Source organism: Centroberyx affinis, unplaced genomic scaffold (genome assembly GCF_046629955.1).
Source record: "Centroberyx affinis isolate AG114_WGS23_722 - 3 ecotype Tasmania unplaced genomic scaffold, CSIRO-AGI_Caff_v1 ptg004254l_1, whole genome shotgun sequence".
NCBI classification, from domain to species: domain Eukaryota; kingdom Metazoa; phylum Chordata; class Actinopteri; order Beryciformes; family Berycidae; genus Centroberyx; species Centroberyx affinis.
In genome coordinates this window covers 1-26,554 of record NW_027281985.1, presented here as the reverse complement: position 1 = coordinate 26,554, position 26,554 = coordinate 1, and the positions used below count along the sequence as shown (strand labels likewise).

General features: G+C 42.4%; 2 protein-coding genes across 3 annotated transcripts in view; one reads left to right on the top strand and one right to left on the bottom strand.

Moving 5' to 3' along the window:
* Positions 1-15,206, top strand: part of sema4f (sema domain, immunoglobulin domain (Ig), transmembrane domain (TM) and short cytoplasmic domain, (semaphorin) 4F) — a 63,526-nt gene extending 48,320 nt beyond the window's left edge. The window contains exons 4-15 of the mRNA XM_071543175.1: positions 5,323-5,421; positions 6,448-6,559; positions 6,828-6,947; positions 7,188-7,342; positions 8,017-8,198; positions 8,792-8,933; positions 9,164-9,377; positions 10,122-10,231; positions 10,358-10,509; positions 10,825-10,880; positions 11,007-11,197; positions 11,477-15,206. Of these exons, the coding sequence (XP_071399276.1) occupies positions 5,323-5,421; positions 6,448-6,559; positions 6,828-6,947; positions 7,188-7,342; positions 8,017-8,198; positions 8,792-8,933; positions 9,164-9,377; positions 10,122-10,231; positions 10,358-10,509; positions 10,825-10,880; positions 11,007-11,197; positions 11,477-12,220 (2,277 nt within the window). The 3' untranslated portion in view covers positions 12,221-15,206. The remainder of the gene's footprint in view (positions 1-5,322; positions 5,422-6,447; positions 6,560-6,827; positions 6,948-7,187; positions 7,343-8,016; positions 8,199-8,791; positions 8,934-9,163; positions 9,378-10,121; positions 10,232-10,357; positions 10,510-10,824; positions 10,881-11,006; positions 11,198-11,476) is intronic.
* A 209-nt stretch (positions 15,207-15,415) lies between these two features.
* On the bottom strand, positions 15,416-19,658 carry LOC139664374 (carbohydrate sulfotransferase 12-like). Of its 2 annotated transcripts, none has more exons than XM_071543176.1 (5): positions 19,543-19,658; positions 18,363-18,523; positions 17,846-17,989; positions 17,129-17,436; positions 15,416-16,427 (listed from the first exon to the last, which is right to left on the bottom strand). In XM_071543176.1, exons 1-5 carry the CDS (start codon positions 19,640-19,642, stop codon positions 16,187-16,189), a joined length of 954 nt encoding a protein of 317 aa, XP_071399277.1. In that variant the 5' UTR covers positions 19,643-19,658; the 3' UTR covers positions 15,416-16,186. The 2 variants fall into 2 exon arrangements, with proteins under 2 accessions (XP_071399277.1, XP_071399278.1); XM_071543177.1 differs by having other exon boundaries at positions 17,192-17,436.
* Between the last annotated feature and the right edge of the window lie 6,896 nt (positions 19,659-26,554).

Genomic DNA, 26,554 nt, shown 5'->3' with positions numbered 1-26,554 from the left:
TCACATGGAACAAGCCTTCTCAGAAAAACTGACCCAGTATCAGCCCTTAGCAACACATATCAGAGGTCACGGCTGTGTTTGTCGTATTTGGCAGCCTTGGATGTTTTTTTAAGAAAGATTCAGACTCAACATTCAGGCTTACAGGCTCAACAACCAGCAAAATGTTGTCCAGTCTCTGCAGGAATGGGTAGCTGGGCTCTGTGATGCATTTTGTATCATTCAATGTCCTGAAGCCATGTTCAACCTCGTAATATTTCCATCTCATTTCAAGTAGAATTAAATGGATTCAAGTAAAACACTTAAAATATGTGCTTTTATGTGCACACATACATGTGTGTAAACTAGAAAGAGTGCATGGTTGTTGTGCTTCGGCATTCTTGCACATTTGTGTGTGTGTGTGTGTGTGTGTGTGTGTGTGTGTGTGTGATAGCCTGAGTCACAACCCCATGCCGTTAGGATTGGGATGAGAAGTTCTGGGACTTACGCCAAGACAACGTCAGAGGCATGTGCCTGTGTGTGTGTGTGTGTGTGTGTGTGTGTGTGTGTGTGTGTGTATGTGTGTGTGTGTGTGTGTGTGGAGTCACAGATGTCCAGTAACCGTCTATGGAACCATCAATTGATTAAATAGAGCGTACCGTACATTCAAGCTGTACATCTCATTATGCAGTGATTACAATAGAAGCTCAACCACACTGCTTTGAATGAATTTACAAAGGAGCTATTTAGTCTTTGTTGTTGAATTGTCTCTTACTGATTCTTTAATTTCAACTGTCTTTGTGAAAAAGATTGATATGTATATGGGTACAGGATATCTGACCAATACTGGGCTAAAATAAGGGTTTAGCATAAGATAAATTAGTACAAAAACCAATATTAAAATCCCATACCATAGCCATGTGGACCATGTCAGAGATCAACACAGCTTCATGCCCTTTGACCCACAGATGGGTGTTAGATCTCTCTAATGGAGAAAAATCCATTATATCTCAATCATTTTTGCACTAATAATCCGACAGCTAATGATTTAATTGATTGGCAGTGAAAAAGCAGCGCTGGTCCTTCAAGTACATGCAAAACTCAGAGATGTCACATCCTCTCAGCCCTTGTATCAGATCCAGAGTCATTCAATTAGACATAGAAAAAACATCTCAAACTGAAGTCAAATCTAATGATAAACAAAGCCAATGGAAGGACAGTATTTCAACTGCAATTAGCTTTTTTTCTACCATTATTACACAATCTGTATGGAGGCACTTTCCTACTTTAAATGGCACACAGCATAAGAAGGAGGCGGAGAGAAAAGATTGATGGAGGCAGGAAAGCGGGAGGCTGTTTTTCTGAGAAGTGGATTACAAGATTACATGTAGAGAGAGTCAAAAAGAAAAATAAGGAGGGAGGGAGTGAGGGAAGGAACCAGGGAGGGGGAGAATGATAGACTAGAGTGAGCGAGGAAGGATGAGGAGTGTTGTTTCAAATAGATAAGTAGAGGGAGACAGAGAGAAAGAGAGAGAGAGAGAAAGAGGGAGGAAGAGAAATGAATTGGAGGGAGGTAGAGAAAAGAGTTGATTAAAGAGACGAGACAATAGACTCAACAGGAAACTACCTTGAAGTTGAACCCAGAGACATGGTGTGTGTGTGTGTGTGTGTGTGAGAGAGAGAGGGAGAGAGAGAGAGAGAGAGAGAGAGAGAGAGAGAGTCATACAAAGTCTATGGATACAAGGGCAACAGGGTTGCACAATACTTTAATACTACCAACATGCAACATGCTTTAAACAAAAAGCACTTCTATTTCCACAAAAAATCATCAATGTATGTTTTCTTTTCCCCTAAAAACCCAATCCTCATAACTTACAACAGTTTGAAAATTCATACAATGATATATATCGAGTGCGATTTTGGGCGAATATGAGTATTATATATCAATTGAAAGGTCTCAGTGAGATCTTTTCAGTGCCAAAAGGACACAACTGAAATCATGGCCCATAAGTTGTAATTAAACAAAAACTGTAAGTCGTAACAGTAAAAGTAGGGTTTTGTTTGCTGCCAAAAGGGCGTAACTGCACTTACGCCCTTTTGACACCAAGCAAAACCCCACTTTTGACACTGAACAAGCATTGTGGGTAGAGGACTCTAACAGCACTTAGGTCAGCTCAAAATGCATGCTGACGTAAGTGATGCTAGCATGGCAGCATGATCACATCATTTTTAGTATCCTGTTCATATCATAATTCATATTCTAGTTCAATATTAGATTAATGTAAATATGTTAGTATTCCCATGAAATACTTAGGCCTATAGATTCAAAATGTTATTTTATATTGTTAGGAGTGTGAACTGGTCAAGATGAGCTCTGATAGTAAGACTGCTGGTAGCTGAAGTTCTCCCTCAGTGTTATGAGGAGTTTTACAGGTCTTTGAATGTGTCCCAGGACACATCAATAAGTGATGTGTCCTGGGACACATACAAAAATGTATTATACCAGCAAAAGAAAAAAAAGTAGTAGTTTAGAATCAAAAGTAGTTTCTTATGTCTATAGAGGTTTATTAAAAAGTTTTATTAAAAGTTTTTAACAGAAAAAATGTACCATGTAGCCTACAATTTTAAAGGCCTTGGTGAAAGTTGCTGAGCATTACTTCAAGATAAAGATATTCATTCTGATCTTGTTTTATATTTCAGTGTTGATTGAAGTGTAATTGCTAGATTTGTATTAAAATGAATGTGTTTTACAATTGTTTACTTACATACGCCCATATTCTGCATGGCTGTATTGGGACAATGTTTGTGCCAAAAAGGCGTATTTCACTCTTTTGCCATTTTGAAAAAAGTTAATAAATATAATTCAACTTAAACTGTAGCAGTATTGTTTTTATAGTAATGCTCAATCTGATAACACAAAAAGTTAAAATATTGTGTTTTGTCTGTGGTAACGGCAGCTGATCCAAGTTTGATCAAAATTTGTTTTGGCTCTCCTGTAAAATCTACTATAACACACTTATGCCAATTTGGCTCCAAGCCCTCGATATATACTATGAATTGAACTTATCATGATTTATGTCGGGCTAAAAAGGTGTGTAACTCTGCAAATAAAGACCTGTGGGTTTGCCCTCCACTACACCGCTGCTTACAATGCCTCTGATATCAAATATCCTGAAGTGTCACACACAGTATGAAGAAGTGTTGATTTTTCAGGGATAATTATTTGGTGTTGACAAATGTTGGTTGGAGAGTTGTTTGTCCACTCACAGAGCAGATATGGCTCTGGACTGGCTGTGAAAAACTAAATCTAAAACTGTTGCAAAATATACAGTCCATACAAGACAGCAGCTTGTTTAGGTAGTGGTAATATACAGAAAATATGCTTAAAAATGTCCAAATTTAGAGTATAAAGACAATATGAACTAGTAAAGGAGCTGGTTTTCTTGCCATACCATTAGTCTGTCTCCATACTTAGGACAGATCCAACCTGAGACTGACAATCAACGTATTACCGTGATATTACTTGGTATGGTATTGTTACAACACTATTAGAGAGAAAGTAGGTAGAAAGAAAAGACGGAGGAAGAGGAGACAGGAAACGACGGAGGGTGGGGTGAGAGTAGAGCTTAATGTGACGGGAAGAAAGGTCTGCCACACACACACACACACACACACACACACACTCAGACTTGTCCTCAGTAATTATTACAAAATTGCTCGGTGTCAGACAGCATCAAGGCTTTTAGTTGTTTTGGTGGGAGTGACATTTTATTTCCAGCAGGTACTTTGAGCATTAAAGTCAGTGAGGCTTTTAACACAAGAGAGCATGATTACACTCAATTATAATCACCGACGCAGTGACATTTCAGTATGAATAGGTTAGACAATACAATATAGAATAGAATAGAATAGAATAGAATAGAATAGAGCTATTTGATTCACCCCATGCCAGATTGTGAATGACGCTGATCAGGATGAATGAGGTTTATTGAGGCCAATGAAACAGCTAATCCATTTGTGTTAAGCTGATCTTATTGTTACTAGCCTGACAGCCTCTCTCTCTCCCTCTCTCTCTCTCTCTCTCTCTCTCTCTCTCTCTCTCTCTCTCTGTTCATCTCACGTGGGGGTTGGAGGTGGGGGGCGGGGGGGCAGAGGCCAAGCTGATTTGGGCGACATGATCTGGGCATCAGAGAGGATCAGCTCCCTTGGGTGGAGGTGACTCAGGCCTGGAGCTCATCCAGGGAGACAGGAGGCCTGCCATGCTGTAGACACGCACACACACGGGCACACAACACACACACACACAACACACACACACACACACACACACACGTGCACGCGCGTACCGAAAACACCTACGTCATGGTTTCATGGTTACCAAGGAGGGACAATAGTGGTGTTTTTCCATAGCAGCTGAGTACTGAATATGTGTGTGCGTGTGTGTGTGTGTGTGTGTGTGTGTGTTTGAGAAAGAGATGAGAGAGTAAGAGAGAGAACAGAGAGAGCACAAGTGCACATGTGCTCCAAAATACATCATCTCTTGAATGTGTGTGTGTGTGTGTGTGTGTGTGTGTGTGTGTGACATGCATTTGGGCACATGTGTTTTGTGCATATTTGCATGCTTGCCTGTGTGTGTATATATGAGAATGAGTGCTCTTTGGTCGCTCTTTGGGGTGTGTGTGTGTGTGTGTGTGTGTGTGTGAGAGTTAGCATGGGTGGTCTCTGCTGGCAGCAGTGGGGGTCTCGTGTGTCTCTAGCAGTGGGGGTCTCCAGTTTCCTATCAGAATCATTGATACTCCAACTATTCCCAGAATCCACTCTGCCTTTCTGTCTTAGAGGTCGAAATATGGTCGGTCCTGGAATGGCTCTGTTCATGGACATAAACACCTGAAATGTCTGAAAAAGTGATCGCTGCTGTAAAACTACAGATTATCATTGAAGTTTTTAGCTATAATGAAATACCAAAGCAGAGGCATTTTAGAGAATGTAACTTTTTTGTAATTTTTTTGGCAAGTATTTAGCAAAGAGTATCAAGTAACATTTTTTTTTCCAAAGTGTTTTGCAATGAAATCCTTCACATTGATTTTTTACAGTCTGAGAAAAAACATTAGTATCAAATATCAATGTGTAATACGGGTAAAGGCAATTCATCAAGCAATTCGAGGTTTGCCTCTTTTTACTGTAACTGACAATGGACACTAGACGATGTTGCATGATGCTGAGACCAAGCCAGAGCATTGATAATGTATTGCAAAGTGTAACAGATGGATGGATATAGAATGAAGTTGAACTGGAGTCGTCTGCATGTGCAAGTCTTTATCTCTGGGTGTCTGTCTCCCCCTACAGGTGGACTGCAACAACTACATCCGCCTGCTGGAGTTCCTGGGGGACGGGCGCGTCTACGTGTGCGGCACCTACGCCTTCGACCCCCACTGTGCCTTTCTGGTGAGTGTGTGTTGGAGTGTGTGAGTGTGTGTCCTTTCATCTGTATCTCTCAGTCTGTGTCTGTGTGTGTATGTGTGTTTGTGTTGAGTGAGATTTTTTTGGCGGCAGATCTATGCCTGAGGAACTATTGCTTATGACCTGACCCTGACACCCACCCACACACCCACACCCACACACACACACACACACACACACACACACACACACACACACAGCTGCAACATGCTGTGGTTTCAGCACAGCATGCTTTGTGGCGTGCATGCACATGTGTGTGGCGAGCTGCAAATGAATCTCTCTGACAAGCTCCCTCACTCGTTCACACCCAAGCCCTTCACCAAACTGACAGGCAGAATGGCACACACTCACACACACACACACACACACACACACACACACACACACACACACACACTGTTATACTCCCATTGCAGTGAATTTATTTGCACCAAAAGTTATGTTTTGAGTGTGGGCTGCTCTTTCTCACACACACACACACACACACACACACACACACACACACACACACACACACACACACACAGACACACACGCTCACACACACTTGCCCTCAGTAATGATTATAAAAGTGTTCAGTGCCAATCAAAAAATAAAAGCTTTGTGTTATTTTGGTGGGAGTGACGCTTTATTTCCAGCAGGTGGAAACACTGAAGCTTTTAACACAGGAGAGCATGATTACACTCAATTATAATCACCAACACAGTGACATTTAAATATGAATAGGTTACATAATGCCACAATAGAATAGAATAGAATAGAATTATAATTATACCTGTGGTGTATGAAAGAGTTAAGCCTGCCTAATTGTAGGATAACCTGTAGAGATCAGGTTGAAAGGAAGCAAAGATTTTTCAAACTTACATGGACAACAAACCATTAGTTTAGGGCAATTAGAGGAGGATAAGACACAAGATGGCTGCTGTAAATGATAATCAATATTTGTTTGTCAGTTCAGCGTTCTCCATGTCCGTCTAACGTCTCCCCCTCTCTTTTCCTGTCGTCCTGCAGGAGCTCTCCTCCTTCACCCTGGAGACAACGGACGACGGGGCGGTGAAGATGGAGACGGGGAAGGGCAAGTGTCCCTTTGAGCCCAGTCAGCACTACACAGCTGTGATGGCAGGTAAGTCAATGTGTGATAAATAATCTTTCTATTTTAAGTATTGATCACATTTATTATAAGGTATCTTTAGGTTCTTATTGCGTTTCACCATGTGCAGTATTTAAATAAAACTCACTTTTGTCTGCCTTCGTCTACTTCTACTCTTTCTTTCTTTCTTTCTTTCTTTCTTTCTTTCTTTCTTTCGTTCTTCCTTTCTTTTATTCTTTCTCTCTTTCTTTCTTTCTTTCTTTCTTTCTTTCTCTCTTTCTTTCTTTCTGTGTGTGTCTAGGTGGTATCCTGTACACTGCAGCCACCAGTAACTTCCTGGGAACGCTGTTCGACATCTCCCGGGCAACGGGCCCCGAGCAGGAGCGCATCCGCACCGAGCGATCCATCAACTGGCTGAGCGGTGAGACACGTGCACACACACACACACACACACACACACACACACACACACACACACTTGTAAACCCTCACATGCACGTTAACACATTTTCACTTGGAATCTCTGCCATCGTCATACTTTCTCACAAGAGTGTTAAGTGAAGTGAAGTGATGCTAATGCGAATGTATTTATGTGTGTGTGTGTGTGTGTGTGTGTGTGTGTGTGTGTGTGTGTGTGTGTGTGTGTGTGTGTGCTTCACAGACCCAGAGTTTGTGAGCTCAGCCTTCATAGAGCAGTCTGCAGACAGCAACCCCACAGGAGACGATGACAAGATCTACTTCTTCTTCACTGAGGTGGCCAAGGAGTACGACCTCTACACCAAAGTCAAAGTCCCCAGGGTGGCACGGGTCTGCAAGGTAACACAAAAATCTGTGTGTGTGTGTGTGTGTGTGTTTGTGTCTGTGTGTGTGTGTGTATGTGTGTGGGTGGGTGGCGGTGGAGGGGGGTTATGTATGTGTGTATGCTAGGAGGAATCTCTCCAGCTGCCCAGGACTATCTTTATCTCCTTCCTCCCTTAGTCTTTCCCTCTCCTTTCTGAAATGACTATGAACCAAAGATACTTTCTCTTGCAAAAGTATTTATTGGACTATATCAACTATTATTAATTAATTAAATGCACGCAAAGGCCAAAAAACATGTTGGTGATAATATAATGTAAGACTTTTGCAAGAGAGAATTGTGTGATCCTCAACACTTTAACATTATATGGACCTACACATTACTAGGATGTACATTCTCAGTCTTCTAAATTTTAAACCAAATATACTTATCAGGCTTTTTTTTTTGTTTGTTTACTTGTGGGAGAAGTGATTAATGAAAATTGAAAGACAAATTACCAGTTCCTTACTTGTTCACGTGGATTCATCAAATGTAAATCATATTTTACTTTGCAAATTTCCAATACTTGGCAAATGTTGCTGGCTTGGTTATTTTTCACAAGGATGTGTGGAGGAGTAATTGTGTTTATATTAGTCAAAACTGTGAAACTCTTTGATTTTACTCATTTCTTCTTCTCCCCCTGTCCATTCAGTCTGACGTGGGAGGGATGAAGACCCTGCAGCGGCGGTGGACCACCTTCCTCAAGGCCCAGCTGGTGTGTGAGGACAAAGCCAGCGGTCAGCGCTACAACATCCTGACCGACGTTTTCACCACGCAACACACGCCGGGCGACCCCAGCAGCACACACTTCTACGGACTGTTCACCTCCCAGTGGTAAGCAGAGGAGGAGGGAGGGATGGATCAGCGCGTCGGATATAACATTAGAGGCGAGATGTGTTCATGTCCCAGTGCACTCTTGAGGATCCAAATTCAACACACTCACACAGACTAAGGAAAGGGGAGAGGTGGAGAAAAAGGGGGAGAGGTGGAGAAAAAGAGGGAGGGATGGAGGTAACAGAGTTTCTGGAGCTGTTCCAGTAGGAAAACAACATTATGAAGCATATGAGATTACCCATCTTATTTTCCTGAAATATCTAGACATGTTTTCAGTTTCAGAGCTGCTCCTACAACAATGAAATTGGCTTCATTTGGAGGTGAAAACTCAACAAACATTGTATGACTTGACAAAGTCAGTCTCTAGTTCATCGTTAATGGAGATGCCCTCTTGATAACATCTGGTCTCATATTCAGGTCTTGGTTTTCTTGCCATTCAGAGTCATATAGTATGTTCAATGAATCATCCAGGATTATAGGAATAACATGCAGACTTTTGTTTCATGCAGACTTTTGTTGATTTTTCCCTCTAAATGTAGCACAATGGTAAAGCTCACACTGCTTCTTTCCCTCTGTGTCTGTCTGCTTCTCAGGGAGAGTGAGCAGTTGTCGGCGGTGTGTGTTTTCAGTCTGTCCGACATCAGTAAAGTGATGGACGGTCCCTTTAAAGAGCTGAAGAAGACCTGTGAGAACTGGATCAACCCTGAACCTGTCCCCATACCAAGGCCTGGCCAGGTACTAAACTATACTACTAAACTGCTGTAGACTCTACCACTAAACTGCTGTATACTACCAGCATGACTTATACTACCACTACCGCTACTTAAAGTAATGCTTTTTATTACATTTTACTTCATAAATGGCAGTATCTGACCAGTGCATTGAAGGTGAAGGGTGACCTGCTGTTTATTAAAACCTTTTTCTTCTCTAATCTTTCTTCCTCCTTCCTCCCGCTCTTTCTCCAGTGCCTGAACAGCGCGCTGAGGGCCGAGGGGTTCGAGTCGTCCCTGAAACTTCCCGACAAGGTGCTGACGTTCATGAGGGACCACCCGCTGATGGAGAACAGTGTCACCGCAGCGCCCCTGCTGGTCCGGAGGGGGATCACATACACCAAGCTGGCTGTGACGCTCACAGGGAGCGGAGAGGAGCGCAGAGGAGCAGTGCTGCACCTTGGAACAGGTGAGAAGAGATGGGGAGGAGTAGGATGGGACGGAAAAGTGGGTGGAAAGAAAGGAGAGGTCAAAGAGTGTCTACAGGAAAGGATATATAGAGAGAGATAAACTCAATCTGGCTGTCATACTAACAGCTAATGCAAAGGAGAGGAGAAAAGCTGCACTGCCACAGGTTTGTGGCCTTGAGCAAGACACTGAATCCATACCAACTGTGTCTCTAATGTGTCTCTAAATCCCAATTTAAACCACCAGCTGTTAAAAAAGTACCACATTATTTCATTATGAATATGTCAGTGCGAACTGGATTACTATAATCAGATGACCTCTGAGTTCCATGATAAACAGTAGATAATTTGCTTTGAGTTTTTTACTTTCATGTAAAAATTATGGACATGGATGATACTGGATATACAGGATAGTGGATGCCATTGGCAATAATTACAAGACCTCCCTTCAGTTATGTAAATTCATAATTACATTGTGTGTAATATGTAATAAGGTCATTTACACCTCTAAATTCTTAAAAGAATTTAGATAGCTCAATAGCTCCAGTCTGTGTTACTGAATTGTATTATTTTAAAAAGTTTTCTTACTTGTTTTAGTTTTTGTGATTAATCATGAGGAGTAGGGGTTCCTTTTTTTCAAATGGATATCTGATTTTGGAACAAATTATAAACCTAAAATAGAATAGCTTTTAATCGAGTGTGTGTGTGTGTGTGTGTGTGTGTGTGTGTGTGTGTGTGTTTTGCAGCCCGCGGGGAGCTCCACCGGGTGGCAGTAGTGGGCCAGAACACCACCTTACTGCAGGAGATCCCTCTGTTCACCGCCCAGGAACCTGTTAACAACATACTCCTGCACAAGGTAGAGCACGTGCACACCCACACACACACATATTAGCTTTCAATATCCCAAAACATCAATTCACTTTTCTTACTCATTCTGTCTTTTCTCTCCCTGTTTGGCTCCTCCCCTCCCTGTCCGCTCCAGGGCCAGGCTCTGGTGGGCACCCCCCTGTCTCTGGCGCGGGTCCAGGCCGAAGGCTGCGCTCTGTATCCCAGCTGTGAGGTGTGTGCCAGAGCCAGAGGGCTGGGCTGTGTGTGGAGCGCCAAGGAAGAAGCCTGCAGGCCCACCTTGGCTGAGTGAGTACAACAGGCATATTACTGAGAACTGGAAGACACCTGAGCATGAACATCAAAGGCAAACAGCGATATTTCATAGGGATTTAGCGGAAACCGAGTCAAAAACAAGTGATGACGTGTGAAACCCTCTGACCAAGAATCCTCCAAGAATCCAACCGCCACCCAAACAGCCACGTCATCACTCACACACACACACACACATACTGTCCTGTATATTTACATACATACATTTGTCAAAGGAGGCACCAAGTAAAGATCTGTGTGTGCTGTATCTTGCTGATACAAAGACATGGCTTTGTCTCTGTCTCTGTCCAGGCCAGGCCCAGGTGACATAGTGGAGGACGCTTTGAGGAGGTGTGAAAGCGGAGAGGGTAAGTTCCTCCCAGTTTGTATCCTACATTTTTCATTCTTAGTTTCAGGGCCAGTGTAATATGATGTCTGTCTCTATTTGTCTGTCCTTTGTCTCCCCTCTCATTGTCCTGCTCTCCTCCCTCCAGGGCGTTGCTCCCCCTCCACCAGGGAGCTTCGAGTGTCCGTGGGTCTGCGTCTCCTGCTGCCGTGTGTCCAGGTGTCGCCCAGGCCCTGTAGCTGGGAGCACCCTCCTCACAGACACACCAGGCAGCACCACTCTGACCTGGAGGTGACCGTCACCCACGACAGCCTGGGAACCTACATCTGCACATGCCAGGTACAGAGGCTGGACAAACGGCAAAAATCAGATGCAGTGGATTTTTCAAAATGTTCGTCTTTTGTCCACATTGCAGCCGCTCCCAGTTGACTTACATGTAAAAAAAGGTGCTGGCATTTTGTAAAAAGTGGAACAGTGAACATGGCCTTCATCAAGTCAAGTTTAAACAGAAGCTTTTAACGAACAGATTAGTCACAAATGCTTTACAGCGCAACATGATTACAGATAAAAACAACTGTCTCCCTTCCTCTTCTCTCCCCTCTCCTCTCTCTACTCCAGGAGGCGGGGCCAGGCATCAGAGACCCCTCCCCCTGCCGCAGAGCAGCCTATCAGCTGACACTAGAGGACCCCAGTGCAGGAGGAGCGGTGGCAACGGGTGGAGGTCGCCACGTGCTGGCCATCTACATCCTCTGCTTCATCGTGGGCGTCCTGATTGGTTTTTTCCTCCTCTACTTCATGACCCGTCGGCGTGGTATCGGCCGCCAGGGCCACCACCTGCCGGATCATTCGCTGTCGTCAGAGAAGGGGCGGGACTTGCTGGGTTCCTCGGCCACGCCCCAGTCCCCTAGCAGCGCCAGTCTGCTGTCTGAGGGATTCCCGTTGACAGAAAAACGCAACGGGACGACGACGACAACCACGACCACGACGCTCCTCAGTAACCAGGGTAACGGCGGTCACCACGGCAACAGTTACAGCGGCAACCTGATCCACAGCAGCAACAGTAACTCCAGCAACGGCCACGGGAACGCCGTCTATGCCAACTCCAACTGCAACACGAGCAGCGGAGGGCTGAAGTTCTCCGCGGAAATTTTGGCAGCAGACCTGCTGGACGGAAGGACGGGGGAGAGGGAGAGGGGGAGGTCCGAGGGAGGAGAGAGGGAGCTGGGAGAAGGAGATGAGGAGGACGAAGGGCTGGGGGACGGGCTAGGGGACGGGATGAAAGGACTCGAGGAGGAGTTAGCCACCTTTCCCATGTTTAAGTCATCGGCGCCGCTGGCTAAGTGTGAGGAGAGTTCGATATGAACCTATACGATGTCACTCACAGTATGAAAACGCGGGATGAATAAACCATTGGTCGCGCCGTTTTGCTTCTCCCAAATAAATTAAACTGAATGCTTACTAGGAGGGACGCCAAACAGCTGCCTGAAAATGCCTTTGGATGGGAGCTGTGGAATGAAGAGAGAGACTATTAAGAGAAATATAAGAAATATATGAGAGGTTTATGCCTGAGCATGCGAGAGAAAGACGGGCAGAAGCTCGTATAAGTCGCTGAGACTGGAATGAATATGGAGAGGACCTACGAGAGACCCGAGAGAATTACGACACAGAAAACATTTTACTTATCGCAAGTCGCTCGGGATTAGAGCGCCTGCTGAACGAGTCAAACGTAAATGTAAAATGTCATGTAAATATAAACAGTCTGACCTGAACTTGACTGTGGAATATGGAACTGAGCGTGCCATGGGGGAGATCTGAAGGAGAGCGCAAGTAAAATCTTACCTAGAATCAAAGATGAAATGCCTACACTTGTAGACATGGAAAAGCCATATTGTCTTTCTCCTAATCTGTTATTGTTTGCCCTCTCATTCTCTTCTCCTCGTCGCACTGCAAACGAAAAGTGCACTTTGAATCTCTGACCACCTCTCTCTATCTCTATCTCTATCTCTCTCTCTCTCTTTCTCTCTCTGACACACCACTTAAACACACAACCCCAAGTCCCAATTCTCCATGGATCCAAAGGTGCCAAGGCACCACTGAGCCATATGCTGCCCAGACAGACTGCACCAGTCCTGGGCCTGACACAGAGAGAGGTGGCCCTCTGAGACTAAAGAACCGTAAATTCACCGCAGAGCTTTCAGATGGACTACAGCATCCATGACCGGGCTGCCACTGCCCACGCTGCCACAAAGGTCAAGAGGATGATAGGCTTCTCGTCACCTATCGGATTTGAATCAATGTGGAAAGCTGTGGATGCACTGCATGCAAACAGTCCACAACTGCAAAGATCTGTCGGTGTTGATATTCATCGCTGGGAAAGAAAGCAAATGATTTTCTCACAGAATGGACCTTGCCAGACGCACAGCCACCATCGCCTCGTTTTACGACCGAGGACTTCAAAATATTAAAAAAATGTCTTGTATTGTTTTTGTCATGTTGTTTTGTAATAAAGCCTGAAAATGTTACTGTAAACCTGGTATCACTGTTCCTATACTGGACTGAGGATGTCTGCTAGTTGGACCTGGGCAAAACCTGGATGTGAAAAATAGTTCAAGGGTTTGAAAATCATGGGGTGCGCTTGCTTTGACTCCCCGGACTATGGATCAATCCTGTAAGTAGATTCCGCACATCACTTGGAATATACGCTAAAACATAAGACAAGTGGTGTCCCTTGTGTGTGTGTGTGTGTGTGTGTGTGGTTGAGGCGGGGGGTTGCCTGTGGGTAGTGTGAGTGTGTACACTTTTCAAATTATGAAATATATTGATTATCCTTCTATAATCTACTGTTTTGTCCACGTCCACTTGTAGTTTCACCATTGATGTCAGTTTTGAAGCGTATCCCACTGCCACAGGAGCTATTCTATATTCACTAGGGTTTCTTAAACTAAGGTTCAGGATGCAAAAGGAGACACACAGGCATGTTTCTATGTGCCCAGATGTCATTAAGACTATCCTGTCTAAATGTGCAGAGGCCCCAGCCTCTGAAGGATGAACCTGAGGTTCATCCTTCAATAGCTCCAGTCTGTGTTACTGAATTGTATTATTTTAAAAGGTTTTCTTACTTGTTTTAGTTTTTGTGATTAATCATGAGGAGTAGGGGTTCCTTTTTTTCAAATGGATATCTGATTTTGGAACAAAACTCTTCATTAACTCATTTTGTGTCCTGCACTGAAAATGTTTAAGAACCCCCAACATCCAGTACAGCATCTGAAAGCAACTGGAAACAGCACTAACACTTGGTGTTCCATGTTTGACTGACAAACACCTACAATCAGTGGTCTTTCCGTCACATTATGGACTGTGTGTCTTATTTGAATGAGCAAGAGTATAACATTTTACACCTTCCTATCTTTTTCGTCTAAGAATGAAGTAAAGCATCGGTAATCCAAAGCGTAGCAGCAGGGTACAGATGGATGGGAGAGGGAGGGAAAAGGGGAGGGGGGGTGGATAGTTGTTTCTATACAAACAAAAGTTAAGAATGAAATGAAATAGCTTTGCACCAACAACATCCGCTCATATTTATTAGTATTCAGGATGTGTCTTAATGAAGGAGGGTTGTATGTGATACAGACTGTTAATTTTCTATGATGTACGCATCGTATTAAGTATGGATATGAAACTGGAGATTCATCGCTATTGTACGTGGCAACTGTTTCTGCACTGCTCTTTTTTTCCACACACCCTTTTAGAGAGTGATACACTTTTTTTTGTGACATTGCAGATGAGCATCACTCTCAGCAACATGAAACAAAGTGGCACACAGAGTTAGAAATCAAACCAAATATTTCCTGGCAGCAAGGCACTCCTGTAGGATTAATGCTGAAGCAACTCCAAATCCAAATTTTACACATAGGGGTGTCCCTTCTCTCCTTGCTGTTACAAGGGGGAGAGAAAGAAGGAATCATTTTCTCGACGCATTAAGCCTTGTCTTCTTTCTCTTCCTTTTGTTCATTCTGCTGTGATTGGATCAAAGATGTTTGGTTTGCTTGAAATCTTCTTTCCCTCGAATGGTACGCAGATGGGATTACCTTCTTCAGGCCCTCCCTAGCTCTCTCACTCTTTCCCAATATCTCATCAGTTTGACGTGTTGCCACCACAGTGACTATAAGTATCCAACATTGTACAGTGCAGATATGTTTGAATTTGAAGGTTTTTATTTTTATAATTTATAAATCTTGATGATTTACTTTGCTATGTAAACCTATCCTGGAGCTTTTTGTGTGTGAGTGTGCATGGGTGTGTGAGTGTGTGTCTGTGTGTGTGTACAAGGATGCTTTCTGTAAATAATAAAAGCTACCTACCTCCTACAAAGTGTTTCTATGTTGTGTTACTCACAGCTGATTTACAGAATATAGATGCACTCTACAGAGGGATAGAGAACATTCTGTCAGTTGCGTATGGATGAGCAGAAAGCTTTCAAATGTCAAGTAGGAGAAGGGCAGCAGACAATATCTTTATTGAATTAATTAATTTAATTTATTTAAACTATTAATGGCATCCATTTATTTCTCAGATGAGAAAATCTATCATTTGTTTCAGAAGGAAAGACAAGCCACGGTGTTCCCACACTTATCACATTCCACACAATGTGGAAAATGAAAGTTAGGTTCAGGCTATAACTTTTTGAACAAATAAAAAGTAGGCATTATTAAACAGGGTTAGGGTTAGCCTAAAATACATTATTTAATAAATGACAAAATCTAGTGAGTAAACAGGCAGTGGCAGTCGAAGTGTCTGAGTAACGTGTCTGAAAACTGTTCAGTACACACACAATCAGCATGCTGAGTGAGAAAAATATCAGCATGCTACATAAAAAAATCTGAACATTAAGGCTTGAGGTTTCTCATCCATTTGATGCTTAATAAATCATCATGTTCACAAGCATTTTGTCATATTCATCCCCCCAGTGGTGATGGGAAATGGGTTTAAAATTACATATCTCACTACGTAAGGCATTATTTTCATTGGATTCCCAGTCTAGATGCGTGCGACGTAGTGTAAAAAAGAGTTGAGCAGAAAAACAAAAAAGCACACAAATGTATGAATACAAATGTCACATAGTTACATAATTAGAAATTATAATTAGACACAATCACATAATTAGAGGACTCATAATTAGTTAAAATTCTTGTCATTCCTGATTGAAACTAAGCCAGTCATTATTTGACTTTGCCTCATCATTTCCAGTCAGACACCCTAATGTTTGCTCTTAGCTCAGTGGTAAATATCTTGGGGTAGGGAGACAGGGGTTGTCCAAATCATGACTTCATGTCACTCATTAAGCAATGCGCCTGGTTTCGTATAGCCAAAGAGCTTGAAGTCCACCTCATAGAGCTTGTACAGCTTCCTCCTGGCCTCTACGGGCACTGTTCTGAACCAGTCCCACACCCAACCAGGGGATGTCATGTTGTCGTAGGAAGGAGGGAACTTAATGACGTCATGCAGCTTCAAGATCCTGAGCAGCTGTTCAGCATCTGCCTGCAGAGTCTCCTGATGGCCCACGAAATCATACCTGAGGATCAAAGGTCGGTGAGAAAAACAAAATTCTTCATTCCATAATATTTATATACCAGGCACCACATGTATGACTTTGTGTGGGTTATGTTTTGTCCAATGTCTTTATTGTGCAGAAAAAACATGGGCCCAGTCTCACAGCTTATTATGACAATCACTAGAACAAGTGACACAAAATGGTTATCAAATATCTCAATAATAGACAAAGATGCCAAATGATGGTCTGAGGTGGTAACTCATAGCAAGACCATTGTCATGCCATTGCCCTGTAAGTGAATTTAAAAGTGTTACATGTAGCATTTAAACATCAATTGGTCATTGTCGAATTAACTGTGATATTTACAAATGAGGCTGACGACCGCATTTTATGGGAAATGCGGTCTTATTGACACCAGTGGTATCAATAAGACCGCATTTCCCATAAACCCTGTTGCTTCCCATTGCAAAGAGGATGTTAATGGGAGAATAGCGGCTTTCTTCCTGCTTTGTGCCATAAAGGAATCCAACAGATTTCCCATGAAATCAGACTCGGTGGTGCACGATGTACAATGCAGTGTAGAGGCTGGCAGAGGCTGCCAATCTTCTCAGCAATGTATTGTTTGTTCACGGAAATAATACATTTGTCTCATATTCAATTGGTAATGATTTATTGATGAATTTATCGTTTATTGACCCCAGCCCGGACAAAAACAGCCTTACTGTATCAGGCAGGGGTGGCACAGCCGGTGCATCTGCCTCCAGTGGGGTTCAAAGGGCACGTACTTCTCTGTCTGCGGGTCCAGCAGGTACTGGATAAAGTTGTAGAAGGACGGGCGGAGGCCTGACGCAAACGCCTCTTCCACAGACTTTGGTGGATTGGGCTGGCCGCCATAAAGATGCAGCATGTCCCGGGCAAAGTTTAGGTAGTAGTACTCATTGTCCCGCTGGAACTTGTCCCGGTAGGCGGAGATGAGACGGACAAATGGGTCCCGCACAAACAGGAACTTGGTGTAGTGCTTCAGCCTTACCTGAGGTCAGAAAACAGATCCGACGTCATCGGACTCAACGGTGTGCTTCAGATTAACTTTAGTGTAGTTCAGTAGGCAGTGTAACACTACATGTGGCACCAACACTGTTCCGATTAACTCAACTCCCAATGGGACTGCGCTTTCTAAAGATAGATGTTCTTAGGTTAAGGTGCTTTGAGTAAAAGTATCCACCAATTTGCCGATGATGCCGGTGTGTATGTGGCAGTGTATTGATAGCTGGAGGGGTTGCATACTGACAAGAAGGTGCTTATATTGAGAGTATTAGGCTGATAGGTACAGGTAGGCCTACTCTGACTCCAGGTCTAATGGCCCAGAACAAGAGGTGAGTATACTCTTTATACCTATGTGTACCATAAAGGAAACTTCTGATGTCATGTTATGAACGGACCTTCATTTCTGTTCGGGGGAAGCTGTTAAGGAGAGTTAGCTGGTGGGGCATGTGGACCAATTCACCAGATATGGACATGGGATCTTGATATGGCTCATTCTGATTCAGGACAAACATAACCCTCTTCCAGTTGGTACATGCCACCTGTAGATAAAAAAAAAATTCCACATAAATAAATGTCCGTTTTGCTGCTCTTTATCACCGATTGATAAAACACAGCAGTGATTCAACCTATATCCAGTTCATGAAAGCTTTTACATTTGCTGTTCTAAACACCCGGTGCCTGGTAGATCTTTCCTGGAAAAATCCTCTGCCGCACAGGAAGTGATGCGTTTCATGCTTCCCGTTTGTAATAAACAGAAGCATGAGCAGTGATAGCCACCATGGCTGAACAGACAAAAAAAAAAAAAGCACCATCTACAGAAACTCAAACTTCAACAGAAAATCCAAACAAAATGACACCGTGCCAACAGATTGTATGTTGTATGTGTGCTGTGTGTATTCACGCCTACATCACCTTGGGAATGTAACAGTAGATGATCCCATGTTTCTCATCCACTATGAGGTTCTCCAGCTCTTTGTCAGTCATGTCGTCTAAAATATGCTTCTTCTCTCCGTTGCCACCACACATCTCCCTTAGCAACTGCTTTCTCTGTTCCTGCTGCCGATGCAGTTCCCCTGTAGTAGTAATAATAGTAATAATAATAATAACGGCCGAAATACATGGGACACGGACGCGGCGCGACACGTCTGCCGCGGAATGCCCGCAACAGAGCGCGTCCATTATAATCAACTGAAGCTGCTACACGGACCACGGGAGCTGCGCGCACCCGCGCGGGCATCGCGCGGCTCTTCTCTAATTTTGCGCGCCTGGTCTATTTTTTCCCCTCTACGCGCGGCTACGCGGCCCTCAAACAGGTAAAAACTCCATAGAACTGTGTAAAAAACGAGTGCAATCTGTTTAAAAATGATTAAAATAAATACCTCATTGTACCAGAGGCAATGTGACGCAGCAGAGCAACCTTGTGGGTGTTTTTACATTGCACATTAAAATAAATCAATCAAATCAATGTGTATCCATGATCCTGTAGTTAAAACGATCTAGTTAATTAATTCAATACCAGTTAATATAGTCTACACTTCCAAACCAAACCAAAGTATCCTACTTGATATCTCCTCAGAAAACCATGCAACCACACGCTACAAAGACGGAGTCTGTGTAGCAGGTAAAAAACCCCGCTCCGCCCCGCCTACGTGACGCGTCGCGTCCGTGTCCCATGTATTTCGGCCGTAACTCCTAAGATTTATAATACTTTGTCATAACAAAATTAATTAATTCTGTTTTAGGGTGGCTTTTCCCTTGAAGGGATTGGCAGTTAAGGGTGAAACCCAAAGGCCAAACACTTTTCACTTCAAAAGCCCTATTAAGGTATTAAGGAACTGAATTATGTTACGTCAAATGTGATCCCTGGTAATCCAAAAGTAATCAGAGGCGAGGTCACAGCTCCTACAGTAGTTAATCTACTAAAATAATCGTAATTTCTTTTTTCCCAGGCAGTGTAGCAAAAAACAAACAAAACATTATTCAAACCACATCCGGTCTCAAACAGGAGTAGGATACACAACAGAAACAGTAAAAAATGATAACACACACACACACACACACACAAAGCACACAAAGCACATACACATTGTACCTCTCTTTCTTTGTAACATGTCCCAGTGGTAAATGGACAGCATGACGAGAAACATGGATCCCAGGAGCCCGAGGATCAGTAATCTGTTGGATGCTCCCATGGCAGCCGAAGTTTCAAAAGGTGTCAGCCTTTGCTAATGAACCAGAAACTACAGAAGTACATTGAATGTACAAAATATTAGGGACACTTATGAGACAGCCTCTATCCCTTATTGATTTCCCTTATTAAATCTCCAATCACAAAGGAGGAGATGTAGATAAAGAAAAACAGATGAGTTAGAGAAGGATGTTGAAGCTTTGAGACAATTGAGATCTTACGGAGCCCCTAAGGGGACATGGGCAAAAAAAAAAAATCTTTAAGTTTCTGGTGCGCACGGAAAACTATCTGGTGCACACCAGAAACTATCCCGTGGGCACGAGAAAGTTTCCCGTGCTCACGAGAAAGTTTCCGGTGCGCACGAGAATGTATACCGTGCTCACGAGAAAGTATTGCGTGCGCATGGGATAGTTTCTGGTGCGCACCAGATAGTTAGAGAAAGTTAGAGAAAGTTTCCCGTGCTCATGAGAAATTACAGAGCCCCCTAAGGGGACATGGACAAAAAAAAAAAATCTTTATGCTTCTGGTGCGCACGGAAAACTATCTGGTGCGCACCAGAAACTATCCCGTGCGCACGCAATACTTTCTCATGAGCACGGTATACTTTCTTGTGTGCACAGGAAACTTTCTCGTGCCCACGGGATAGTTTCTGGTATGCACCAGATAGTTTTCCATGCGCACCAGAAAATTAAAGATTTTTTTTTTTTGCCCATGTCCCCTTAGGGGCTCCGTAAGATCTGGATTGTGCAAAAGGTAAAAAAAAGATGTCCCTCATATTTTGTTCTGGAGGAGCTCCACAAGATATCTAAGGAAAACACATTAAACTCAATCAGCTCAAACCCAAGACTACCTCAAACTGAAGGAGAACTGTTAAGAAGTAATTTTCATGTACCAGTTAAACTACTAATCTCTGTCTTTTGCTCTTTTTTCTTGTGGCTGTGGGAAAAATGCCAGTACTTACCTCCCCCTGCTCTTCTGACTGTGCTGGCTGACTATGGCTATCACAGAAAATTGCTTAACTGGAAAGTAGTATTTCCATACTTTATCAAATAAACCAGAATGAGCAGCTTATTGAGACATCAACCTGGATTCCTGACTTGGACGTTGCTCTCCCCTGGCATCCCCAAAGCAAAGCACTGAGATACCGCTATCCAATGCCACGTCAGCTGTGGATCCCTGGGACGAGCTTGGAGCTCGGCCCAAAACTGAAACACGAATCCATGAATCTATCCAGGCCCACACACAGACTTCTAAAGGGGCAGGTGCTCAGATGACAGAATGTGTGTCTTTCTCAAGGCAGCAGGCACCAACTGTAAGCCATTTTTTGACTTTTCAGGCAGTCAACTAGGGCTGGGTACCAACGGTTGGTACTTTTTTGGCACTGACCAAATCAGGTCGGTGCTACTGAGGAAAACAGATTCTAATTTTACATATATATATATATAGCTACTGTATATATTGATATTGATTGATAGTTGTAATTACAAGTATTTCTGGTTAATACCCTATTTTCCTTTTGATGGTAGAAAGCAGAGGTGGGATGTAACAAAGTAAAAATACTTCATTACTGTACTTAAGTACGATTTTCAAGTATCTGTACTTTACTCAAGTTTTTCTTTCACTGAAGACTTTTTACTTTTACTCACTACATTTCAAAAGAATAATCTGTACTTTCTACTCACTACATTTTCAAAACAGACACGTTACTCTCTGGAAATCAACTGATTTAAAAAAAAATATATATTTTCAGCATCAGACGGCTTCCATCCCGGAAGCAGCTGATCAAGAGCCAGATGTGATTGGCTGCTTGTTCAGCAAAGCGACACCAAAAATTAGGGAAAGGGACAGAGAGAGAAGCAACACAAAGAAGAGAGAAGCAAGAAGAGAGAGAATTACTGTTAGTGAATTCAGCTGCTAGGGTTCAGGTTTGTGATTTGAGCTGCAGATTGTTTCTCATCTGTGATTCAGAGGAACACTCAACAGAAAACCAGTTTAGAACATAAGAAATGACTTTTTAGAGAACGACTTTTACTTTTATACTTTAAGTAATTTTTAGTCCACATACTTTTATACTTGACTTGAGTAAAGGATTTGAAATGGTATTTTTATTTTTAAATGAATATTTGCACTTTTACTTGAGTAGGGAATTGGTGTACTTCTACCACCTCTAGTAGAAAGTAATTAGGATAACAAGTCACCGATTTATTTAAGATTTTTCTTCATCGGTTATAAGTAATTAAATCACATTAAGCCACATTAAACTCAATCATTTCCATTCATTTTCATTTTCCATAGTTTTTTTTGACCATGTTTACCACTAAATATTCACCACAGTATCTCCTTGTATCCCCCTGATGCCTGAATTATAGAAGATTTTTTCTATTTTGATTTTAGGTCATTTAGCCACATTAAGCCCTTGTTTTTCCCTAAATTCATACTTTGATTGTTTTCATACGGATTTCTTAAAAATGGCTGCCACTTTAACACATCCATATGAAAACAACTAGGACAAGCCACACAAAGGAGAGATTTTATACTTTATTGCAAATACTTTCACTACTAAATTTGATTTACTCTAGCAATACTAAACTAGCAATCTAGTTTTCATTTATTGTCTATGTAGTTTAGTCAGAGGTGGAGAGGGGAAGAGAAGAGAGGGGAGTGGTTGAGAGTTGAGGGCAGGGGGAGGGTGAATTCATAACATTAGTAGTGTGTTATTAACATACATTTTTGCACAAAGGGATATAATTTGAGATTATCTGTCAACTTTAGACCAAGCTTATAAAGTTGTGAAATACACGGCCCTCATGTACAGAAATGGCCACAGAGAGGAAAGCTGCAGGTCCCCCATCATCTGATGTTGAAGACGTGAGACAAGCATAGTTTCAATGAAAGGGACACTTACCACACTAATTTAAAATAGCCTGCTACTGAATATTATAAGAAGAATATTATAAGAATATTATTATAAGAAAGATTTATAATATGAGATAGATTTGAGTGCGGCCTATACAAATAAACTTGACTTGACTATACATAACACTGCTCTACAATGTCACAGAATGCCATTTACAAAATTCACATTTAGATCAATGCTACTACTAGTAATAAAATAAATTAAATGATTATAACTATAACTAGAATAACAACTAGTGTGCAATTTAGCATCCTAAACATTACACATTAAAGTAAATTATCACATCACTCACCTTACTGTGAAGTTCTATGCTTGATTGAAGTCTTGTCAGAACTGATCTACTCTCCTGAGAGACACTCACTGGTCAGGACCCCAGCCTACAGAAACATGCTCCTGACTAGATAGGCTTAGATCCTACCAAGACCTTTACTTTATGTTTCCTACAGTCTCATCACAAGCAGGATGACTTTGTGAGCAGTGGCCAACAGAGTTGAAGATGTACTGTACCCATGCAGAAGTGTGACAGCCCTAAAAAAGTATTTTGCAAGTCAATATTGACTCTGCACCCTCCTCGCCCCTGGCTGCACACTCAGCCACACCTTGCGTATTGTTTGACTGACAGTGACTTCAGTGTCATGCCAAATAAAAAAATAGTGGATGAGTGGTCTGTTCACTGAATTATGTTCGCATCAAAATGAGAAAACAGTGGTGAAAAAATGTCATGGGATTATATTTATGAACAGCTACTAGCTTAATTTAACCTTTGATGTACTTTGCATGTAAAAATGTTAAAATCAGAACATCAGAACCAGCATTGCACTGTATTGTTAGTAAAGTACAGTTTTTATTACGTCCCTCTAAGTAGTCCAGCTCTTCACCACAGAGTATGGCCAACATGCAGAAGTTGCTCAACAAAATTGTCACTTGTGTTTGAACTTCATCAAGAATGTTTGGTGTTAGTCCAATAGTGATACAGTGTACAGCTTCTACCAATTTGCTCTCCTGCTTCCTTAACAACTGTCGGCTTAAGGATGGTGCCCCTAAATGCCTTTGACTCAACAATGTTTCTTCCAAGAGCTGATCCAATCTGATGGTTATTGATTGTATGTTTAGAAAAATAGTGAAATTACACCACACAGCAATAAATAACAACTAGGATTTTGCGTTATTTATTCACACACAGAATAACGTCATCCCAAAAAAGTACAATCACCTGTTCATTTGATCTCAAACTGATATTGGTTTTATCATTATTTGATGGCATTTGATTGATAATTCATAATCCTTATATTAACACTTACTCAATGGGAAAGGAAGACTTAAAAGAAAGTGGGCAGAAAAACTTAAAAGCAAAGAAAAATTAAAATTGTCTTAGACATCTATAACCTCAGTACCAACCAAACAGACGATTCATTCTATTCTTCATACTATCATAACGTTTGACAATCAGTAATTTGAAAAACACTAGTCACATTGTTCAAAACTGCTTTTCTGAGATAAAAAACAATTTTTCAGTGAAAAATGGCCACCTACACCAGAAGGAACGCTTTCTTGAGGCTAAGCTCGTCCCAGTTGTCCTAAATGTCCTGGATGACAGGAGTGATTACCATGGGGGCTGAGTTTTTGCCTTCACGTATGCCACAGGGATTAACGTAAGGGTGCAACTTCTTCTTGGGAAACCTCATACCAGTAAAGGAGTAGATATGGGTCTTGTTCTCGACATCGTAAAAACGGACCTCTCCCTCCTCGTGATCTACAAACACCCCTACCTTCTGGCCCTTCTTGGAGCGATTAATCCTGACTGGGGGTTGCTTGCATGCTATGAACTCCTCACCCCTAAGCATCAGGGCGCAGAATCCTTTGCTCAGACTGACATCAGTGTTGCCTTTCCTGTCAACTGTTTCCAAGGCAACCCCAATGTCCCAGCCAGCCTTGTCCTCCACCTGCACCTTTGGGCAATACAGATAATTTCAAAATAAGTAATTTTAAAATGAACATGTACAACACAAACAGTAAAAGGGCAGCATTATTGTGTTGCAGAAAAGCTAAGCACAAAGGGTTTTCCAGAGAGACATGTGCAAGCAGTTTGAATATTTCACTCAATATACGCATGCTGTAGATTCAATAAGCATTGGAAGGAGAAGATACAGAATATGTATGTGACACAGTCGTACAGTATGGGAAAAACATGTTTTCTAACTGTGGAGCTACTTAAAGGGTAACTTCGGTATTTTTCAACCTGGACCCTATTTTCCCAACTGCGGGTGTCTAAGAAACTAATGGGGACAACAATTTTTGAAATTGGTCCAGTATTGAGCGAGATCGCTTCAGCCGGCAGCCGCGAAACAGACTGCAGTGTAATCCGACGGGGCAAATGCGCACCGTCAATGTACGTCCACTAAAAGTGCTTGTTTTTGCCACTGACTGGCTCAGATTGTTATTATAAGTGTCTGACACAGTATGGAAAGGACCCTATACAGAAATGAAACGTACTTCCTTACCTTTAGCTTGATCCCGTCTGTGTGTAACCAAGTCTCGCCCAAGTCCCGCGAGAGCTTAGTTGTTGCAGGAAGTCACCTGTGGAAACGTGAGTGAGAGTTGGAGAGAGGAGTGCCACCGGGAGGAGTTTGTTGTGTTGGAGTACAGAGATCGTAGCTCAGTGTTATCTAAAAGATTTTCTAAGTCATGACTGAATATTTACCTGATTTCGACAACGTGGAAGAGGCCTTTGAATTCGATGGCGGCCCGTATTTATTTGAGCCAGAGTATACGGATGAAGAGCTCCTACTCATTGAAGAGCTACCATCATCATTCATTGCCAGTAAGTATCTCTATGATAGCCTATCTGCTAATGTATAGGATATACAAATGTAGGCATAAAAGTAGTCTTATAGGTCGTATAATAGATAAGCATAAATATGACATTTTTACACCACGCACACACACTTTGGCAACAATATTACACAGATAATTTCAGCTTGTTGATATCACTTATTGTATTATTATGAATGTCAACTGCTGAAAAGGGGAAATTAATCTATATACATATTTTATAATCAATCATGACTCAGTTGATATTTTACACATACTACTGGCTAGCTCCGCCAAGGAGGTTTTGTTTTCGGTGCCGTTTGTTTGTTTGTCTGTCAGCAGGATTACGGAAAAAATACTGGCCCGATTTTCATGAAACTTGGTGGAAGGGTGTAGCATGGGCCAAGGAAGAACCCATTAAATTTTGGAGCGGATCTGGATCCGACTCACGAACAAACAATAATAGCATGAACCTTGGCGGAGGTCTGCGCTCTCCGAGTGCCTTTCTAGTTTAGTGATTGTTTTTGCCGTGTGTACTGATGCCAGGACAACGCAATAACTTAAGCTAATAACATTACCTCCACTCTGTCTGGAGCAGGTCTCTCCACTCTTGGGACAGCATTTTTCTTTAGGAAAAAGTGCTTTGGGATAGGATTTCGTCTCCTATTTGGCTGGCTGTAGTCATACCGGTCAAAATGGTCACTGCAGACCCGATGGTCTGCAAGGCGCAGTGTATGGACAGGAGTGTTGGCATCCATTTGTAGCACAACTAGCCACAACTTCAGCGGGTCACTATCCAACAAAGGCAGTCTGTGAAAGCTGCGCGAAGTGTTGCGCGACATTTTGTTGGCACAATTCGGAAATGCGCAAACACGAACCATTGTTTTTTTTATTTTTTTTTATTTAGATCTTTTAGATAACGCTAAGCTACGATCTCTGTACTCCAACACAACAAACTCCTCCCGGTGGCACTCCTCTCTCCAACTCTCACTCACATTTCCACAGGTGACTTCCTGCAACAACTAAGCTCTCGCGGGACTTGGGCGAGACTTGGTTACACACAGACGGGATCAAGCTAAAGGTAAGGAAGTACGTTTCATTTCTCTATAGGGTCCTTTCCATATTGTGTCATACATTTATAATAACAATCTGAGCCAGTCAGTGGCAAAAACAAGCACTTTTAGTGGA